The sequence below is a fragment of the Rhinoderma darwinii genome, chromosome 4 (genome assembly GCF_050947455.1).
Source record: "Rhinoderma darwinii isolate aRhiDar2 chromosome 4, aRhiDar2.hap1, whole genome shotgun sequence".
Lineage (NCBI taxonomy): Eukaryota > Metazoa > Chordata > Amphibia > Anura > Rhinodermatidae > Rhinoderma > Rhinoderma darwinii.
In genome coordinates, this window is record NC_134690.1 from 312,033,954 (window position 1) to 312,051,376 (window position 17,423).

General features: G+C 45.3%; 1 protein-coding gene across 6 annotated transcripts in view; it reads left to right on the forward strand.

Annotated features, from left to right (window-relative positions):
- Positions 1-17,423, forward strand: part of PHF10 (PHD finger protein 10) — a 243,444-nt gene that overhangs the window by 112,640 nt on the left and 113,381 nt on the right. For 5 of the 6 annotated variants that reach the window (XR_012883215.1, XM_075862734.1, XM_075862732.1 and 2 more), the window contains exons 6-7: positions 15,465-15,518; positions 15,607-15,756. Coding sequence is in view for 5 of the 6 variants with exons in the window: in XM_075862734.1 (XP_075718849.1) it covers positions 15,465-15,518; positions 15,607-15,756 (204 nt within the window). In the remaining variant the exon portion in view is untranslated. The remainder of the gene's footprint in view (positions 1-15,464; positions 15,519-15,606; positions 15,757-17,423) is intronic. The other variant, XM_075862731.1, reaches the window with a different exon arrangement.

Here is a 17,423-nt window from a genome sequence, read left to right on the forward strand (position 1 = left end):
GTTTGTTGTAGCAACGAACTGGAAAGTTTGTTACTACAACAAACTAGAAAGTTTGTTGCTACAACAAACTTTCCCAGGGACCGATTGCAGGTGCTGCAATCGGTTATAAGGCAAAACCGGAGACCATACAACAGCCCCCGGGTCTGCCATGCACAGCAGTCTATGAGAACCAGCCGGAGGCTGGTCCTCATAAGCTTCCTGTCAGTGTGACTCTCAGCGTCACACTGACCGTTTATAATACGTTACACTACCTAGGTAGTGTAATGTATTATTGCAGCGATCAGTGCTGTAGATCTTCAAGTAAAACAAGAAAAAAGTAAAAAAAAAAAGTAATAATGTTTTATAAAAGTGTCAAAATAAGTTAAGTTCCAAAAACAAAAAATGCTTTTTTTTCCTATAATAAGTCTTTTATTATAGGAAAAAAAAAGAAAATGTTAAAAAAAAAAAAAAAAAGTACACATATTTGGTATCACCGCATCCCCAACGACCCAAACTGTAATATTCTTTTTCCCGCACGGTGAACAGCGCAAAAAAAATTATTAAAAAACTATGTCAGAATCACAATTTTTCTGGTCATCAACCCTCCAAAAATATAGAATAAGAAGTGATCAAAAAGTCACATGTACCCTAAAATAGTAGCAATAAAAACTACAACCCGTCCCGCAAAAAACAAGCCCTTACACAGCTTTTTGACTGAAAAATAAAAAAGTTATGGCTCTCAGAATATGGTGACACAAAAAATAAATAATTTTATCAAAGTGATTTTATTGCGCAAACGCCACAAAACATAAAACTATATACATCTGGTATCGCCGTAATCTTATCGACCCGCAGAATAAAGTAAAATGTCATTTATAGCGCACGGTGAAAAGTAAAAAAAAAAATAAGACAAAAAACATTGTCAGAAGTAGTTTTTTTTTTTTTTTGTCACTGCCCAAAAAAAATCTAAAAGTGCTAAAAAAATCCCATGTACCCTAAAATGGTACCAATGAAAACTACAGATTGTCCCGCAACAAATAAGCCCTCGCACGGCTCCGGTGAAGAAAAAATAAAAAAAAGTTCTGGCTCTCAGAATATAGCGACAGAAATTGTGCAGTGTCCAAAAGCGGATAAGATCGGGCACCATTTATCAGTGCGACACCGGCCACATATCTGCGGATCATTATTTACCGAATTATTATACCCTCTTATTATGTCCTGATGTACTCTGCCCAATTTACACATACCCCCACATCATAAACTGAAATACCAGCAAAACCCCAAACAGAACTGTTACCAAGCAAAATCTGCGCTCCAAAAGAAAAATGGCGCTCCCTCCCTTCTAAGCCCCACAGCGTGCCCAAACACCAGCTTACGTCCACATATGATATTTTATATCCGGGAGAACCCGCTCAACATTGTACGAGGTATTTGTCTTCAGTGGCACAAACTGGGCACAACATATTGTGCATTAAAATGGCATATCAGTGGAAAATGTTAATTTTCACTTTGCACCATCCGCTGCGCATTAACGCCTTCGCGCACCATGACTTAATAGCATGTCATGGTGCGGGGGGTTATATATAGAGCGGGCTCATGCGCTGCGCCCGCTCCATATTCTGCAGGTGTCCACTGTGTATTACAGCTTTCACCCGGGACTAATGGACAGGAACAGCAATCGCGCTGTTACAGGAGCCTGTAAAAATGATATTATACTGCAATACATTAGTACTGCAGTGTATTGTACCAGCGACCTAATGATCGCTAGTTCCAGTCCCCTAAAGGGACTTTTGGGAGGTTTCCACTGTTTTGGTACCTCAGGGGCTTTGCAAATGCGACATGATACCCGAAACCATTCCAGCTAAATTTGAGCTCCAAAAGCCTAATATTGTTCCTTCCCTTCTGAGTCTTGCCGTGGGTCCAAGCAGCAGTTTTTTTTAACACGTATGGCGTATTGCTGTAATCAGGACAAATTGCTTTACAAATTTTGGGGTGATTTTTCTCCTTTATTCATTGTAAAAATTAAACATTTCTATTTTTTTTCAGAAAAAAAGTAGATTTTCATTTTCACGGCCTAATTCCACTAGATTCAGCAAAAAAACTGTGGGGTCAAAATTCTAGCTATACCCCCTAGAAAAATTCCTTGAGGGGTGTAGTCTACAAAATGGGGTCACTTTTGGGGGGTTTCCACCGTTTTGCTCCCTCCAGGGCGTTGCAAACGCGACATGGCACTGAAAACCAATCCAGCACAATCTGCGCTTCAAAATCCAAATGGCGCTCCTTGCCTTCTGAGCTCTGCTGTGGGTCCAAACAGCAGTTTAGTACCACATATGGGGTATTGCTGTAATCGGGAGAAGTAGCTTTACAAGTTTTGGGGTGCTTTTTATTATTTTTTTTATAACTTCTTTTATTTATCCATTTTACAAACAAACCTATCACGTTAAATGCCAAAAGAATATGCAACCATATAGTACTTCGGCACGCAGGCCAGCATATGCGGACATCCTGTATGGTAGATGTACAAACAGAGTATAGTCAAGCAATAAATTAATCCCCTGCATCCTGAACCTGCAGACATGCATTAAGGCCCACAGCGAAACATAACTTAGAAGGAAGTATGGAAAGGGAATGAGAAAAGAGAAACGACAGGGGAGGGAAAGGAAGGGACGGGTTCCGTTGTTAAGTGTCATGTATGAAGTGCAAATTAAGAGGCTACGATATTCCTGAATTCCAAGGATGATTGAAACCTGACCCAGTGATACCAAGTCTTGATGAACTTGGCGTGAGTACCTCTCATTGAAGCCGTGAGATCCTTCATCCTCATGATCTCCTGTATCTTATCGAACCACATGCTGAGCGACGGTGCAGCCGATTGTCTCCACAGCGCTGGTATGCAGGCCCTGGCAGCATTCACCAGATCGCGGACCACATAGCGACGATATGTGAACAGCGGAATCTCGCACAGATGGAGCAAGAAGAAGGCTGGTGTGCATGGGAGCGGGAAGTTCGTGAATTTGCAGGTGATAGGCCACACTCCTGACCAGAAGGCTGTCAGCCGCGGGCACTCATAAAAGACATGTGGTGATCAGGTGGGAACGATACTACATCTCCAGCACAGCGGTGGGACCACCGGAATCATAACGTGTAGTCTGGAAGGCACCCTATACCAGCGTGTTAAAATTTTAAAACCCGCTTCCTGATACCTGCTGGCCATGGACGATTTATGTGTCATTGTGTATATCCTATCTATTTGTTCTGCCGAGAGCGTGATTCACAGGTCCCTTTCCCACCGTAACAAATATGTGGGTGTGGAGAGGGTAGATGGGGAGATCAGTAGGGAGTATAGTGTGTGACGCATCGATCCAGTGCCCACGCAGAGGAGTTCAAACTGAGTTTTAACCCGAGCATGTTCCGCAGGGTTAGGCAAGGACACCAGGAAGTGTCTCAGCTGAGCGACCTGCCAGGGAGTGGGTATGTCAAAGACATCAGTTGCGAGCCAATCATCCATGACTCCCTTTGCAGGTAATGAGAGGCGGGGCCACTACTTGCCCGCAACCAGCTCTGAAATGGACCCCCCCCATCCGCCCTGGAGGGAACGCCGGATTGCCCAGGACTGGAAACATGGGGGAAGGGGAGATCTCTGTCCGGGGGAAGACCTTAGACGCAACTGCCAGTGAGGGCCCTATCGTCGGGTGTGTCCTTGCTGATAGAGGAGTATCCCTACCCAGCCAAGGTAGGGCCTGCAAAGGGATGGCTACGGAAGACTGTTCCATCGACACCCATTGTTTGACCTCTGTGTGGTGGAACCAATCCAGGATGCGGGCCATGTGCGAGGCCTGATGATAAGCAACGAAGTCAGGGAGCCCCAAGCCCCCTTCACTCTTAGAGCGAAAAAGCGTGGAGCGGGCTATACGGGCCGGTTTCCCCACCCAAATGAAGCGGTGGAGTAAGGACAACAGAGCTCGGAAGAAAGTGCGGGGAATGTCAATCGGTAAGGCTTGGAAGAAGTACAGTATCCGTGGGAGAATGTTCATTTTGAAGATTGCACATCTGCCGAACCACGTGAAGGTACCCTTCGTCCAGGAGTCCAAATCGCCTTTTACGCGCTGAAGGAGAGGAGGATAGTTCACTGCATAAAGGCGAGAGAGATCCCTGGAGAGTTGGACCCCCAAGTATTGTAGCGAGTCTCTGGCCCACTTAAAGGAGAAGGACCCCGACAGATCCTCCACCAGGGACTGCGGCAGTGATATGTTGAGAGCCTTGGACTACTGATAGTTAATTTTGAAATTTGACAGTTTTGAGTATCTACTCATCTCCGACATGAGGTTGGGCAAGGAGATCCTGGGCGCAGTGAGGAAGAACAGAAGGTCGTCCGCATAAGCAGTCACTTTATGGGATCTTCCACCCACTGATACCCCCGCTATGTCTGGGTTTGAGCGAACCAGACAAAGGGTTTCAGGCACAGAATAAAAATCAAGGGCGACTGGGCACCCCTGCCGCATGCCGTTGGAGATAGAGAGCGGAGAAGATAAGGTACCATTAACTTTAACCAAACCCGATATGCCGCAAAGTGGCCCACATGAAGTCCCAGTCTACCCTGTCAAAGGCCTTCTCCGCGTCCATGGACAGCAGCAGTGTGGGCAGAGACGAGGCAGCCGAGTGATAAATCAGATGAATTGCCCTAGTGGTGTTATCCCTGGCTTCCCTAAGGGGCATGAAGCCCACCTGGTCGTAGTGTATCACATTGTGGAGGAGGGGCGTGAGCCTATGGGCCAAGATTTTTGCAAACCGCTTGAGGTCTACATTAAGCAGTGAAATGGGGCGGTAATTTTGGCAGCTGGTGGGGTCCTTTCCTCCCTTAGGTATAACCGTAATGTATGCCCGTAGGGCATCCTGAGGGAGAGAGCACCCGTCTGTGAAGGAGTTGTAGGCCTGCAGGAAATGAGGCGCGAGAAGATCTGAACAGACCTTGTAGTACTGAATAGGTTGCCCATCCGGGCCCGGCGCCTTCCCCCACCGGAGAGTCCTTCAGGGCCCAGGACCACTCTTCTGGCGAAATCGGCTCTTTCAGAGCCGCTAGAGCTTCCTGTGGGATACTTTTCATCCACGAGGAGCGGAGATATGCCTCCATCTGCTCCCGTCTAGTTCCCCTATCAGTGGTGGGAGAGGTCCGCGGGAGATTGTAAAGTGAGTGGTAGTGTTATGACTGGGTAGGGAGACGGACAGGTGAGCCCTAATCTACCCGCCACTCAGTCCCTGCCTACTTGCACGGCTCGTCCTAGGCGACGGTGTACAACTGTGCGACTATCCCTACGCTCAATATGGGCACAACAGAGAAGGGTACACAGAAGTTAAGGGAAATGGGGCAATTGCCCACGGAAACACCGTGATCAACAAGAGTAGTGAACAAGCCGAGTCAAACCAGGAGTGTACGAGGTACCAAACGCAGAGCAGGAGAGTAGACCGTAAAGCCAGGGTCAATATGAAGCAGAGGTCAATAGTACAAGCAGCAGCAGCAGAGCCAGGAAACAGGCAGAATCACAGGCAGAGGAGGAGCAGGAAATGAAGGTATAAATAGACAGAGGGCGGGAGCTAGCTCCGTCTGGCCAGGCTGTGATAGGCTCTCCCACTTCTCAGCCTCCCAGCCCGAGTGGTAGATGATCGAGTCACTCTCAGACTTAAGAGCAGTTGCAGACTGATTAACCACGGGCGTCGACACAGAAGCTGTGTCTGGCAGATCCTTTACAGGTAGTACGCCCGGAAGGCTTCCGAGATGTCCTGGGGTGGTGCAAGCTCCCAGCTCCAGGGACCTGTACCTGGGGGACATAGGTACGTGACCTAGTTTTCCGCAATGCCCGTGCCAAAGTCCTGCCTGGTTTGTTACAGAATTCGTCTAAATGTCGTCTACACTTTACTAGGGAGGCCCTGGCCTTAGCAAGACAAAGAGAACAAACCTGAACACGCAACTGCCCCAACTCCGCCCTCATCACACAGTCCAAGGAAGCCTTGTGGGATTGCTCGAGGAGGAGTATACAAGATAACAGTTCACTCAACTGAGCCGTCCGCTCCCTTTTAGATCCGATTCGGATGAAGGAACCCCCGGATCACGCACTTATGTGCCTCCCAAACACTGAGCGGGCTTACATCTGGGGATACATTCGTAGCAAAATCCTCCCGTAGGTCCCTGTGTATTTCTGAAGTTACCGTGGGGTCCTGCAGGAGCGAGTCATTTAACCGCCACTGCCAGGAGCGAGGGTGGGTTGCAGGGAGATAGAGAGGGAGTGTTATGAGGGCGTGGTCCGAGAAGGTTATGTTATCTATTGAGACTGAGGAGAGGTTGGAGAGATGGGAGTGGCGCAGGAAGAAGTAGTCTAGTCTGGTGTATGTGTTGTGGGGGGCCGAAAAGGTGTAATCTCTTGTCGGGTGCATAAGCCTCGACGCGTCTATCAATTGGTGTTCGTGTAACAACCGACGCAACCGGCGGTGTGCCGACCTGGGTAACGACGAGTGTCCGCGTGAGGAGTCTATAGTCGGGTTTCCAAAAAAACATCCAACTCCGTCAAGACCCCTTCAAAAAAGGCGACCTGGCCGGTGTTGGGGAGATAGCATGTGAACAGTGTTAGCCAATCTACCCTTCACGAGGATGTACCGTCCCGCTCCATCTGTGCGAGTCTCCACGTGCTCCCACGGAAGAGAACGAGAGATCAAGATAGAAACCCCCTTGGTCTTGGAGTCCGGTGAGGTGGTGAGGTGCTGTGATACCCCTCAGTGTAGTGAGAGTCCGTCAACCGTGGAACGCTGTCCGCCCGGAAGTGAGTTTCCTGGAGGAACGCCTCATGTGCTTACTTTCTCCATAGGAGACGGAGGATGGAAGATCTCTTCTCTGGAACGTTCAGGCCCTGTGCATTCAGGGAAACAACCGTGATGTTAGACATGTGGAGCCAGCGTAGGAAAACAGAAAAGGGGGGAAAGAGGCAGTTACCCCCGAAGAGAGGGGGAAGGGCCAAAAAAAGGGACACTAGCGTCCCACTGACAGCGGAGTACAAAACCCCTAAACAATACTACGCGTGTTATGTCGGGCCCGGGAGATAACACCCCCTGAACACGACACGACAGCGTGGAAACCTAGTGGGGAACGTAGAATGACAGCGGCGTGAAGAGGTGATCTCCCTGAGACTCGTCACTAGTTGGGACTAAGGTTGTATAAGCCCAAATAAGAACAGGCCGGAACCCCGGACTCGGCCGGTTTACTGTAACGGGTGTATGTAGATTTCTGACCTCCCACCGCAGCGCAGTATGATGGGGAAAAAGGTTCCCTGAGACCATCCTCCAGACCTCACCGACTAGACCCCCTGGCCCACCTGAATTCCCCTTTGGCCTGGCAACACTCCCTCCCGCAGAAACTTGAGAAGAGACCTGAGGAGAAAAGGAGGGAGGGTTAGACACTCCTAACAAACAGCCCCCCAATGATATCCTCATGGATACAGTGATGCAATAGCCTTCTGGCCACTGGCCGATCAATTTCTTCGGGGCGAGCGCCGTCCAGACGCCCGTTGCTCACGAGGACCGTCTCTAGGAAGAAGCTGAGAAGGGCGCACAGAGTCCGGGTACAGTCCCCCCCTGGGGAAGAGCGATGGCGGCGGCTCCGTCCAGTCTGGGAGGCGCACTGGGGAGATTTAGAGGAAACGGAAGGCTGTTTCAAAGTCGTCCGGAGAGCAGATAGCAAAGGATTGCCCCTGTCGGCGGAGGATGACGTGGAACGGATGGCCCTATCTGTAGGAAGCGCCTGCTTCTTTAGTTGCCTCCAGCAGAGGGCGTATCACCCTGCGCATATGTAGGGTCAGCCTTGAGACATCCGGCAAAATGGTCACCTCCGCACCCTGGAAAGGAATGGCCCCATGCTCCCAAGCTCGCCGTGCAATGTCCTCTTTTTGTTTATAAAAGTGAACCCTGCAGATGACATCTCGGGGACGATTACTTTCCCTGTTCCGCGGGCCTGCCAAGCGATGTACCCTATCCATTTCAATGGCCAAATCACGTGGTCTGTCCATGAGCTTGTTGATATGGGTGACGACCTCGTATAGCTCCTCAGGCGGTACAGATTCTGAAATGCCCCTCAGTTTTAAGTTGTTCCGTCTCTCCCTGTTCTCCACGTCGTCCAGGTGCAGGGAGAAGTCCCTCATTTGAGTCGATTGGGTGTCCATAGACTGAGAAAGGACCGAAATGTCTGTAGTGGGAACAGAGTTCTGGCGCTCCAATGCGTCTACCCGTGCGGTTAAAGATCGGAAGTCCTGGGTCACCACCCCTATGGCACGGTCATGTTTCTCTTCCAGTCGGGCTAGACGAGCATCCAAATCTGATTTTGTGGGCAGTGCCCTCACCATCTCCCATAACTCTGCCAGGGTCTGTTCCATGGAAGGAGGGGGGCCAGTAGAAGTAGTTAGGTGGGAGTCCCCCCGGTCAGCGGAGCGGGTGAGCGGGCCCTTTAGTATGGCTGGTGTGCCCTGGCTCCATGATGACATGTCCTCTGTGTAGTAATGCCGGGGGACAGCAGAGGAGAGTGGTGCCTTATCTACAGCGCCATTTTTTTCCTTGCGGCCATGTTCCAGCCCGGTCTCTAGTGGATGCTGCGGGGGGAGGGGAGCGGCTGCTCTCCCCGGAGGCACAGACCCTTCCACGATCCCTGCATCTGGACCTACCTCCGGGGACGGAGCTTCAGAGGAGCGGTCCTGCAGTCCTCTGGGAGATCCCGCCAGAACGACTGTGCCGGTGGGCGGGGAGTCCCCACGCGACATCGGGGATCGGCTGCGGCCTACTGCTGGGATGGAGGAGGGCCGCGGGGAAGACCCGTCGCGGCCGGATCGGAGGTAGCGATCCACTGAGGAGGTACCTGGGGTGACCGACTGAGACTTGCGGTGTCTCCCCTTGGTCATCCCGGCGCTGGAGCAGGTAAGTGGTGCCCGTGGTAGTGTGCAGAGAGTGATGCGGGTTCGGAGCTCTGAGCACACGCGTCCTCACACCGCCATCGTCAAGCCACGCCCCTGCTTTTTATTCTTTATTTCTTGCAAATATAATTTTTTAAAATATTTTTTCAGAAAAAAAAAAAATAGATTTTCACTTTCACAGGCAAATTCCAATAAATTTAGCAGAAGACCTGTGGGGTCAAGATGCTAACTATACCCCTAGATAAATTCCTTGAGGTGTGCAGTTTTCCAAAATTGGGTCACTTTTGGTGGATTTCCACTGTTTTGGCACCACAAGACCACTTCAAACCCGACATGGTGCCTAAAATATATTATAAAAAAAAAGGCCACAAAATCCACTAGGTGCTTCTTTGCTTATGGGGCCGGTATTTCAGTCCATTATCACACTAGGGCCACATGTGGGATATTTCTAAAAACGACAGAATCTGGGCAATAAATATTGTGTTGCGTTTCTCTGGTAAAAGCTTCTGTGTTACAGAATTTTTTTTTATTACAAATGAATTTCAGCAAAAAAAATAAAATTTGTCAATTTCCCCTCTACATTGCTTTAATTCCTGTGAAACGCCTGAAGGGTTAAACTTTTGGAATGCTGTTTTTAATACTTTGAGGGGTGCAGTTTTTAATATGGGGTGATTTATGGGGTCTATCTAGTACATAAGGCCCTCAAAGCTGCTTTAGAACTGAACTGGTCCCTGTAAAAATCGCCTTTTGAAATTTTCCTGAAAATGTGAGAAATTGCTGGTAAAATAGTAAGCCTTGTAACGTCCTAGAAAAATAAAATAATGTTCAAAAAACGATGCAAATATAAAGTAGACATATGGACTATGTGAAATAGTAACTATTTTGTGTGGTATTACTATCTGTTTTACAAGCAGATACATTTAAAATTAGAAAAATCATAATTTTTGCAAATTTTTGCAAAATTGGTGTTTTTCACAAATAAGCAATGAATTTATTGACCACATTTTTCCACTAACATAAAGTACAATATGTCACGAGAAAAGAATCTCCGAATCGCTTGGATAGGCAAAAGCATTCCAGAGTTATTACCACATGAAGTGACATGTCAGATTTGAAAAAATGGGGCTTTTCCTGAAAGCCAAAATGAGCTCGGTCTTGAAAGGGTTAATCACCTAAAACTTTTGTTTTATTAAAACATACTAATTTTGAGTTCAAAGTGTGTGTGTGTGTGTGTGGCCTTTAAAGAGAACCTTTCACCTCCCTATACATGTGCAGCATGTAATGGGGAGGCCTGCACAAACCCTGGGGCACTTTACTTTTTTTTTTCTTCCTACCTCCGTTATTTAGATATTGGTGTCGTTATATTTGGCGCCCAATATTGAAATAACCCCCTGAACAGTCAAGGGGGCATGTTACTATGGCTGTGACACTGTCCAATCGGATATGGACAGTGTCACAGCATGAGAGCGTGTGCGATTGCAATCTTTTCATCCGAACAATCAAGGGGGCGTGTCACTGCTATGGACAGTGTGAGCTGGAGAGGAGAGCGCTCCCATCTCTTCAGCTCTTGTGAGAGATCAGTCTTGTATTGTCTGCCGAACTGGCAAGGGGGCGTGTCCTCAGACAAAGTACAAGACTGATCTCTCACAAGAGATGAGAGCCCTCTCCTCTCCAGCTCACACTGTCCGTAGCAGTGACACGCCCCCATGCCAGTACACGCCCCGTTGACTGTTCAGGGGGTTATTTAAATATCGGGCGCCAAATATAACGGCACCGATATCTAAATAACGGAGGTAGGTAGAAAAAAAAATGTAAAGTTTCCCAGGGTTTGTGCAGCCCTTCCCATTACATGCTGCACATGTATGGGGAGGTGAAAGGTTGGGTCTGTCACCAGATTTTCAAACCCCTATCTCGTATTGCAGCAGATCGGCGCTGCAATGTAGATTACAGTAACGTTTTTTTTTTTCTTCCAAAAACGAGCATTTTTGGCCAAGTTATGAGCATTTTTATATTTATGCAAATGAGCCTTTCTTAAGTACAACTGGGCGTGTTTAAAGTTAAGTCCAAGTGGGCGTGTATTGTGTGTGTACATCTGGGCGTTTTTACTTGATTTACTAGCTGGGCGTTGTGAATAGAAGTGTATGATGCTGACGAATCAGCATCATCCACTTCTCTTCGTTAACACCCAGCTTCTGGCAGTGCACAGACACACAGCGTGTTCTCGAGACGTGACGTCACTTCCTGCCCCAGGTCCTGCATCGTGTCGGACGAGCAAGGACACATCAGCAACAGAGGCTACAGTTGATTCTGCAGCAGCATCGGCGTTTGCAGGTAAGTCGATGTAGCCTCTGTCGCCTGGTGCCGATGTGTCCTCGCTCGTTCGACACGATGCAGGACCTGGGGCAGGAAGTGACGTCACAGTGTGATCTCTCGAGAACACGCTGTGTGTCTGTGCACTGCCAGAAGCTGGGTGTTAACGAAGAGAAGTGGATGATGCTGATTCGTCAGCATCATACACTTCTATTCACAATGCCCAGCTAGTAAATCAAGTAAAAACGCCCAGATGTACACACACACAATACACGCCCACTTGGACTTAACTTTAACCCTTTCCCGCGATTGTGCGTAACTGTACGTCCGAGATCAAAGTGATTTCCCGCAGACGGGCGTACAGTTACGCCCTGCAGATAAAGCGAGCACAGGAGCTGTGCGCGCTTTATCTTCAGCGGCTGTCAGCTGTTATACACAGCTGACATGCCGCTGCAATGGCTGCGATGGCTGTTACCGCCGATCGCAGCCATTTAACCCCTTCAATGCGGCTGTCAATGACGTCCGCCGCATTGAAGTGGTTTACAGAGGGAGGGAGCTCCCTCTGTAACCTCCGGGCCCCCCCGCGGTGGATCGCGGGTGGCGATTGTTGCTATGGCAACCAGGAAGCCGTTACTAGGCTTCCTGGTTGCCCAGGTACGGTAGCCTATTAGGTCCTGCCCGAGGCAGGACCTAATACGCTAACTGTCAAATGAAAAATGACAGTTACGATCCACTGCACTACATAAGTAGTGAAGTGCATCGTAGTGGGGATCAGAAGACCAGATCTTCAAGTCCCCAGGTCAGTGTAAAAGAAAAAGTAAAAAATGTAAAAAAAAAATGTGAGAAAAATAAATAAATAAAAGTTAATAAATAAATAATAAAAACAACACTTGCCCTGTTTCCCTGATCAACTCCTTTATTATTAAAAAAACATGAAAATATGAAAAAAAAGCTATACATAATAGGTATCGCCATGTTCGGAACGGCCTGATCTATAAAAATATGACATTATTTTTACCGCACGGTGAACACTGTAAAAAAATTTAATAAAAAACAATGACCGCATTTTGTTTTTTGGTCATCTTGTCTCAAAAAAAAAGTAATAAAAAGTGATCAAAAAGTTGCAAGTAACGCAAAATGGTACCAAGAGAAACTACAGTTCGCCACGCATAAAACAAGCCCTCCCGCAGCGATATAAACGAAAAAATAAAAAAGTTACGGCTCTCAGAAAATGGCGACACTAAAACATGATTTTTTTTAGAAAAGAGTATTTTTATTATGGGAACGTACTGAAAAGTAAAAAAACGATATAAATTTGGTGTCGCTGTAATCGTATCGCCCCGCAGAATGAAGTTAACATGTTGTTTATACTGCACGGTGAACACTGTCAAAAAAAACAAAAAAGAAACGTGCTGGAATGGCTGTTTTTTGGTTTCCTCATCTCCCAAAAAATGTAATAAATAGTGATAAAAAAATCGCATGTACCCCAAAATGGAACCAATAAAAATTACAGCTCGTTCCACAAAAAACGCGCCCTCACACAGCTCAGAAAAATAACACGTTATGGCTCTCAAAACGCAATGATGCTAAATGACGACCCAGACTAATTTTTAGGTCCAGTAGAATTTCGCTAAATACCCCACATCGCCATTTGCTGGACCCCACAGGTGGACCCTGTAGATGCATCGGAGATGAGGAAACTTTAGGGCCTTGTGCGGCTTATATGGCTAATGAAGAAGTCAAATATAAGGCAACGCTGGAGTGCAGATATTTTGTATAATACCCAATAAACTCGGCCTGTGCATAAAGGATTGGTTCAAAGCGTACCACACCAATCCATGGATTCTTCATTCACCCCATATATTACATCATCCTATTATGGCCTGATGTACTCCGCCCAGCTTACATAAGCCCTGATGTACTCCGCCCAGCTTACATATACCCTGATGTACTCCGCCCAGTTTACATATACCCTGATGTACTCCGCACAGATTACATATGCCCCCACATTATAAGCTTAAATACCACTAATACACCAAGCAAAATCTGCGCTTCAAAAGCCAAATGGTGGTCCAACTGAGCCTGGCAGTGTGCCCAAACGGCAATTTATGACCACATATGGGGTATTCTGGAGAACTCGCTTAACAATTTATGGGATGTGTGTCTACGGTGGTACAAGCTGGGCACAACACATTGGGCACTGAAATGGCATATTTGTGGAAAACAGCAATTTTGAATCTGCAACATCTATTGTTTACTCATTTTTGCAAAACACTTGTGCGGTCAAAATGCTCACTACACCCCTAGATCAATTCTTTGAGGGATCTAGTTTCCAAAATGGGGTAATTTTTCGGGGGGTACCACTGTACTGGTACTATAGCTCAATGCAACATGGTGTCAAAAAACGAATCTTATAAAATCTCCACTCCAAATACTAAATGGCGCTCCTTCCCTTTAGAGCCTTGCTGTGTGTCCAAATAGCAGTTTATGACCACGTGTGAGGTATTTCCGTACTCTGAAGATGTTGCTTTACAAATGTTACGGTGCTTTTTCTCCTTTATTTGTTGAGAAAATGAAAAATTTTTAACTAATGCTGCGTCTTATTGGAAAATAATGTAATTTTTCATTTTCACTGCCCATTTCTAATAAAATATGACACACACCTGTGAGGTCAAAATGCTCACTACACCCCTAGATGAATTCCTCAAGGAGTTTAGTTTCCAAAATTGGGTATTTTTGGGGGTGTTTCCTTTGTTTCGGCACCACAAGACCTCTTCTAACCTGACATGGTGCCTGAAATATAATCTAAGAAAAGGAAGGCCATAAAAGGCTCTTGATGCTACTTTGCTTCTGAGGCCGGTATTTCTGTCCAGTTTCGCACTAGGGCCACATGTGGGATATTTCTAAAAACTGCAGAATCAGGGCAATAAATATTCAGTTGTGCTTCTCCGGTAAAAACCTTCAGTATTACAGGAAAAATTGATTAAAATGGAATTTCTGCCCAAAAAATTAAATTTGTAGATTTCCCCGCTACATTGCTTTAATACCTGTGAAACGCCTAAAGGGTTAAAAAAAACTTTGTGAATGCTGTTTTGAATACTTTGAGGGGTGCAGTTTTTAAAGTGGGGTGATTTGTGGGGGTTTCTAATATATAAGGCCCTCAAAGCCACTTAACAACTGAACTGTTCCCTAAAAAAATGGGCTTTTGAAATTTTCTTGAAAATGTGAGAAATTGCTGCTAACTTATAAGCCTTGTAATGTCCTAGAAAAATAAAGATGTTCAAAAAATGATGCCAATCTAAAGTAGACATATGGGAAATGTTAGCTAGTAACTATTTTGTGTGGTATAACTATCTGTCTTACAAGCAGATACATTTGAATTTAGAAAATGCAATTTTTTTGCAAATTTTCTCAATTTTGGTGTTTTTCACACAAAAATATTGAATATATCGACCACATTTTTGACTAACTTAAAGTACAATATGTCACGAGAAAACAGTCTCAGAATCGCTTGGATAGGTAAAAGCATTCCCGAGTTATTACCACATAAAGTAACACACGTCAGATTTAAAAAATGAGGCTCTGTCATTTGGGCCAAAAGTGGCTCAGTCCTGAAGGGGTTAAACACGCCCAGTTGTACTTAATAAAGGCTCATTTGCATAAATATAAAAATGCTCATAATGTGGCCAAAAATGCTCGTTTTTGAAAAAAAACAAAAAAACGTTACTGTAATCTACATTGCAGCGCCGATCTGCTGCAATAGCAGATAGGGGTTTGAAAATCTGGTGACAGAGCCTCTTCAAGCAGATCTGTCAGATTTTATGCTGCCCTGCCTGAGTGCAGCTTAATGTGGTGACCGGCACGCTGATTTCAGCGGTTTATAATTTATTCAATAATGTTTAGTAGTGTCTGAGAACATCTAGTTTATATCTTCAATCGAAGTCCTCCCCCCGCCCCCCCCCCCCCATCTTTCCAGCTGTTCATTGACATATTTCTACTTATTATTGTGCATATTACTTCAGGAACATTAGCAAATAAGTGACCACTGAAATCAGCGTGTCTGTTGCTAACAGGACAGCATAAAAATCTGACATCTGGTTAAAAATCAGGTTTGCACAATATTTAAAAATGTAATTTAGTTCTTTTAGAGGGATTGGGAAATACAATTTAAGTGGCTTATTGAACACCCAAGGCACAAACTGTTTTTACACCAATATTTTTCCATAACAGATAACTACTGAAGAGATTCAGAATGAAGTATGTGATCAGGAAGAAACAGGGAAAGTAAACAAAGTTTTACTGTAAATTTCATCTTTACCTTACATTTGTGTGAATGAAATGATCTGCAGCTAAACATATTCCTATTTTTCAGCAACAGCAGCAGCAGAACACACAAAAGGTGGAAGCAAGTAAAGTACCAGAGTATATAAAAAAAGCTGCCAAGAAAGCCGCAGAGTTTAACAGTAATTTAAATCGTGAGAGGATGGAAGAGAGACGAGCTTATTTTGATTTACAAACACATGTAAGGCCTTCGCTTTTAGTTTGTAATAAGTGATATTGCACTGATTTTAGAGAGAACTTTGCTTAAAATCTGACTTCATATTGGTTTCACTATGTATGAAGTCAGAAATATTTAATGTTAACATCTTTATAAGGCCTTGTTTACATGGCATGTATTTGTCGCATTTTAGACTCGTTTTGTGGGCTGAAGAACGCGTCAAACGCATGATTTGAAGTTTCCCATTGACATCAATGGGAAAGCACATTGTTAGCGCATGTTAGCACATTGTTCGCGTGTTTAAAAAAAATGTAGTGTAAAAAAAGAAGTCCAATTAATTCTTTGGTGTGTAAAACACACCTATTTCCCATACTCAATGGGAGTCCCAATTACACACCCAAAAATGCGCGCACAACACGACGAAAGCGTCAAGCGCTTTACAAAAGAAGCTAGCATTTTTTACACATGATTTTTTATTTTTTTTGCGCCGTGTGAAGAAGGCCTAAGCTCTAATCGCAATCACTTTGCAGGTTGTTTTTTTTTTTTTTTTCTTTTTTTTTTAAAATTCATTTTCTTTTAATTAAAAAATGGCCTGCCATTTTACTGCTGTAGAATCTCATGGCTTCAGGTGCTACTGATTCTGACACGACTGCTCCTGGCTGTTTCGGCACTCTCTGCTCTCCCCCTCTCAAGTCTAAGTTAAGCCGGCCGTAAGTTAGAGCCATTTTCTGAAATGACGACGCCATAAGTAAAAGACAAATTGCTGATGGATATCTGCTTTGATCCGCGGCCTGGTCTGAGTTTCTTTTGTTCGTCACATTGAGGGACACAGACAGTGGGTATATGCTGTTGCCTCTAGAAGGCTTGACACTATGAAATAAACTGACTCCTCCTACAGGATATACCCTGCCCACAGACTTTGCTTAAAGAGTCTCTGTCACCATGTTATAAGTGCCCTATCTCCTACATAAGGAGATCAGATCTATAATGTAGATGACAGCAGTGCTTTTTATTTAAAAAAACGATCTGTTTTCACCACTTTATTAGCGATTTTAGATTTATGCTAATGAGTTGCTTAATGCGCAAGTGGGCGTATTTTTACTTTAGACCAAGTGGGCGTTGTACAGAGGAGTGTATGACGCTGACCAATCAGCGTCATGCACTTCTCTCCATTCATTTAGGCAGCGCATAGTGATCCTTTTAGATCGCTATGTGCTGTCTTATACTAACATTAACAATACTGAAGTGTTTAGACAGTGAATAGATATTCCACGGGATGTCTATTTACAATCTCTGCACTTCGCTACTGTTTCTGTGGTAGTTACCACAGAGCAAAGCGTAATCTCGCTGTAACCTGTCATTTACCGTGTAATCTTGTGGGATTACGCTTTGCTCTTCTGTAACTACCACAAAAACAGTAACGAAGTGCACAGATTGTGAATAGACATCCCGTGGAATGTCTAATCACTGTCTAAACACTTCAGTATTGTTAATGTGTTTATATAAGACATCACATAGCGATCTAATAGGATCCCTATGCGCTGCCTAAATGAATGGAGAGGAGTGCATGACGCTGATTGCCCACTTGGGCATTAATCAACTCATTAGCATAAATCTAAAATCGCTAATAAAGTGGTGAAAATAGATTGATTTATTAAATAAAAAGCACTGCTGTCAACTACATTATAGCG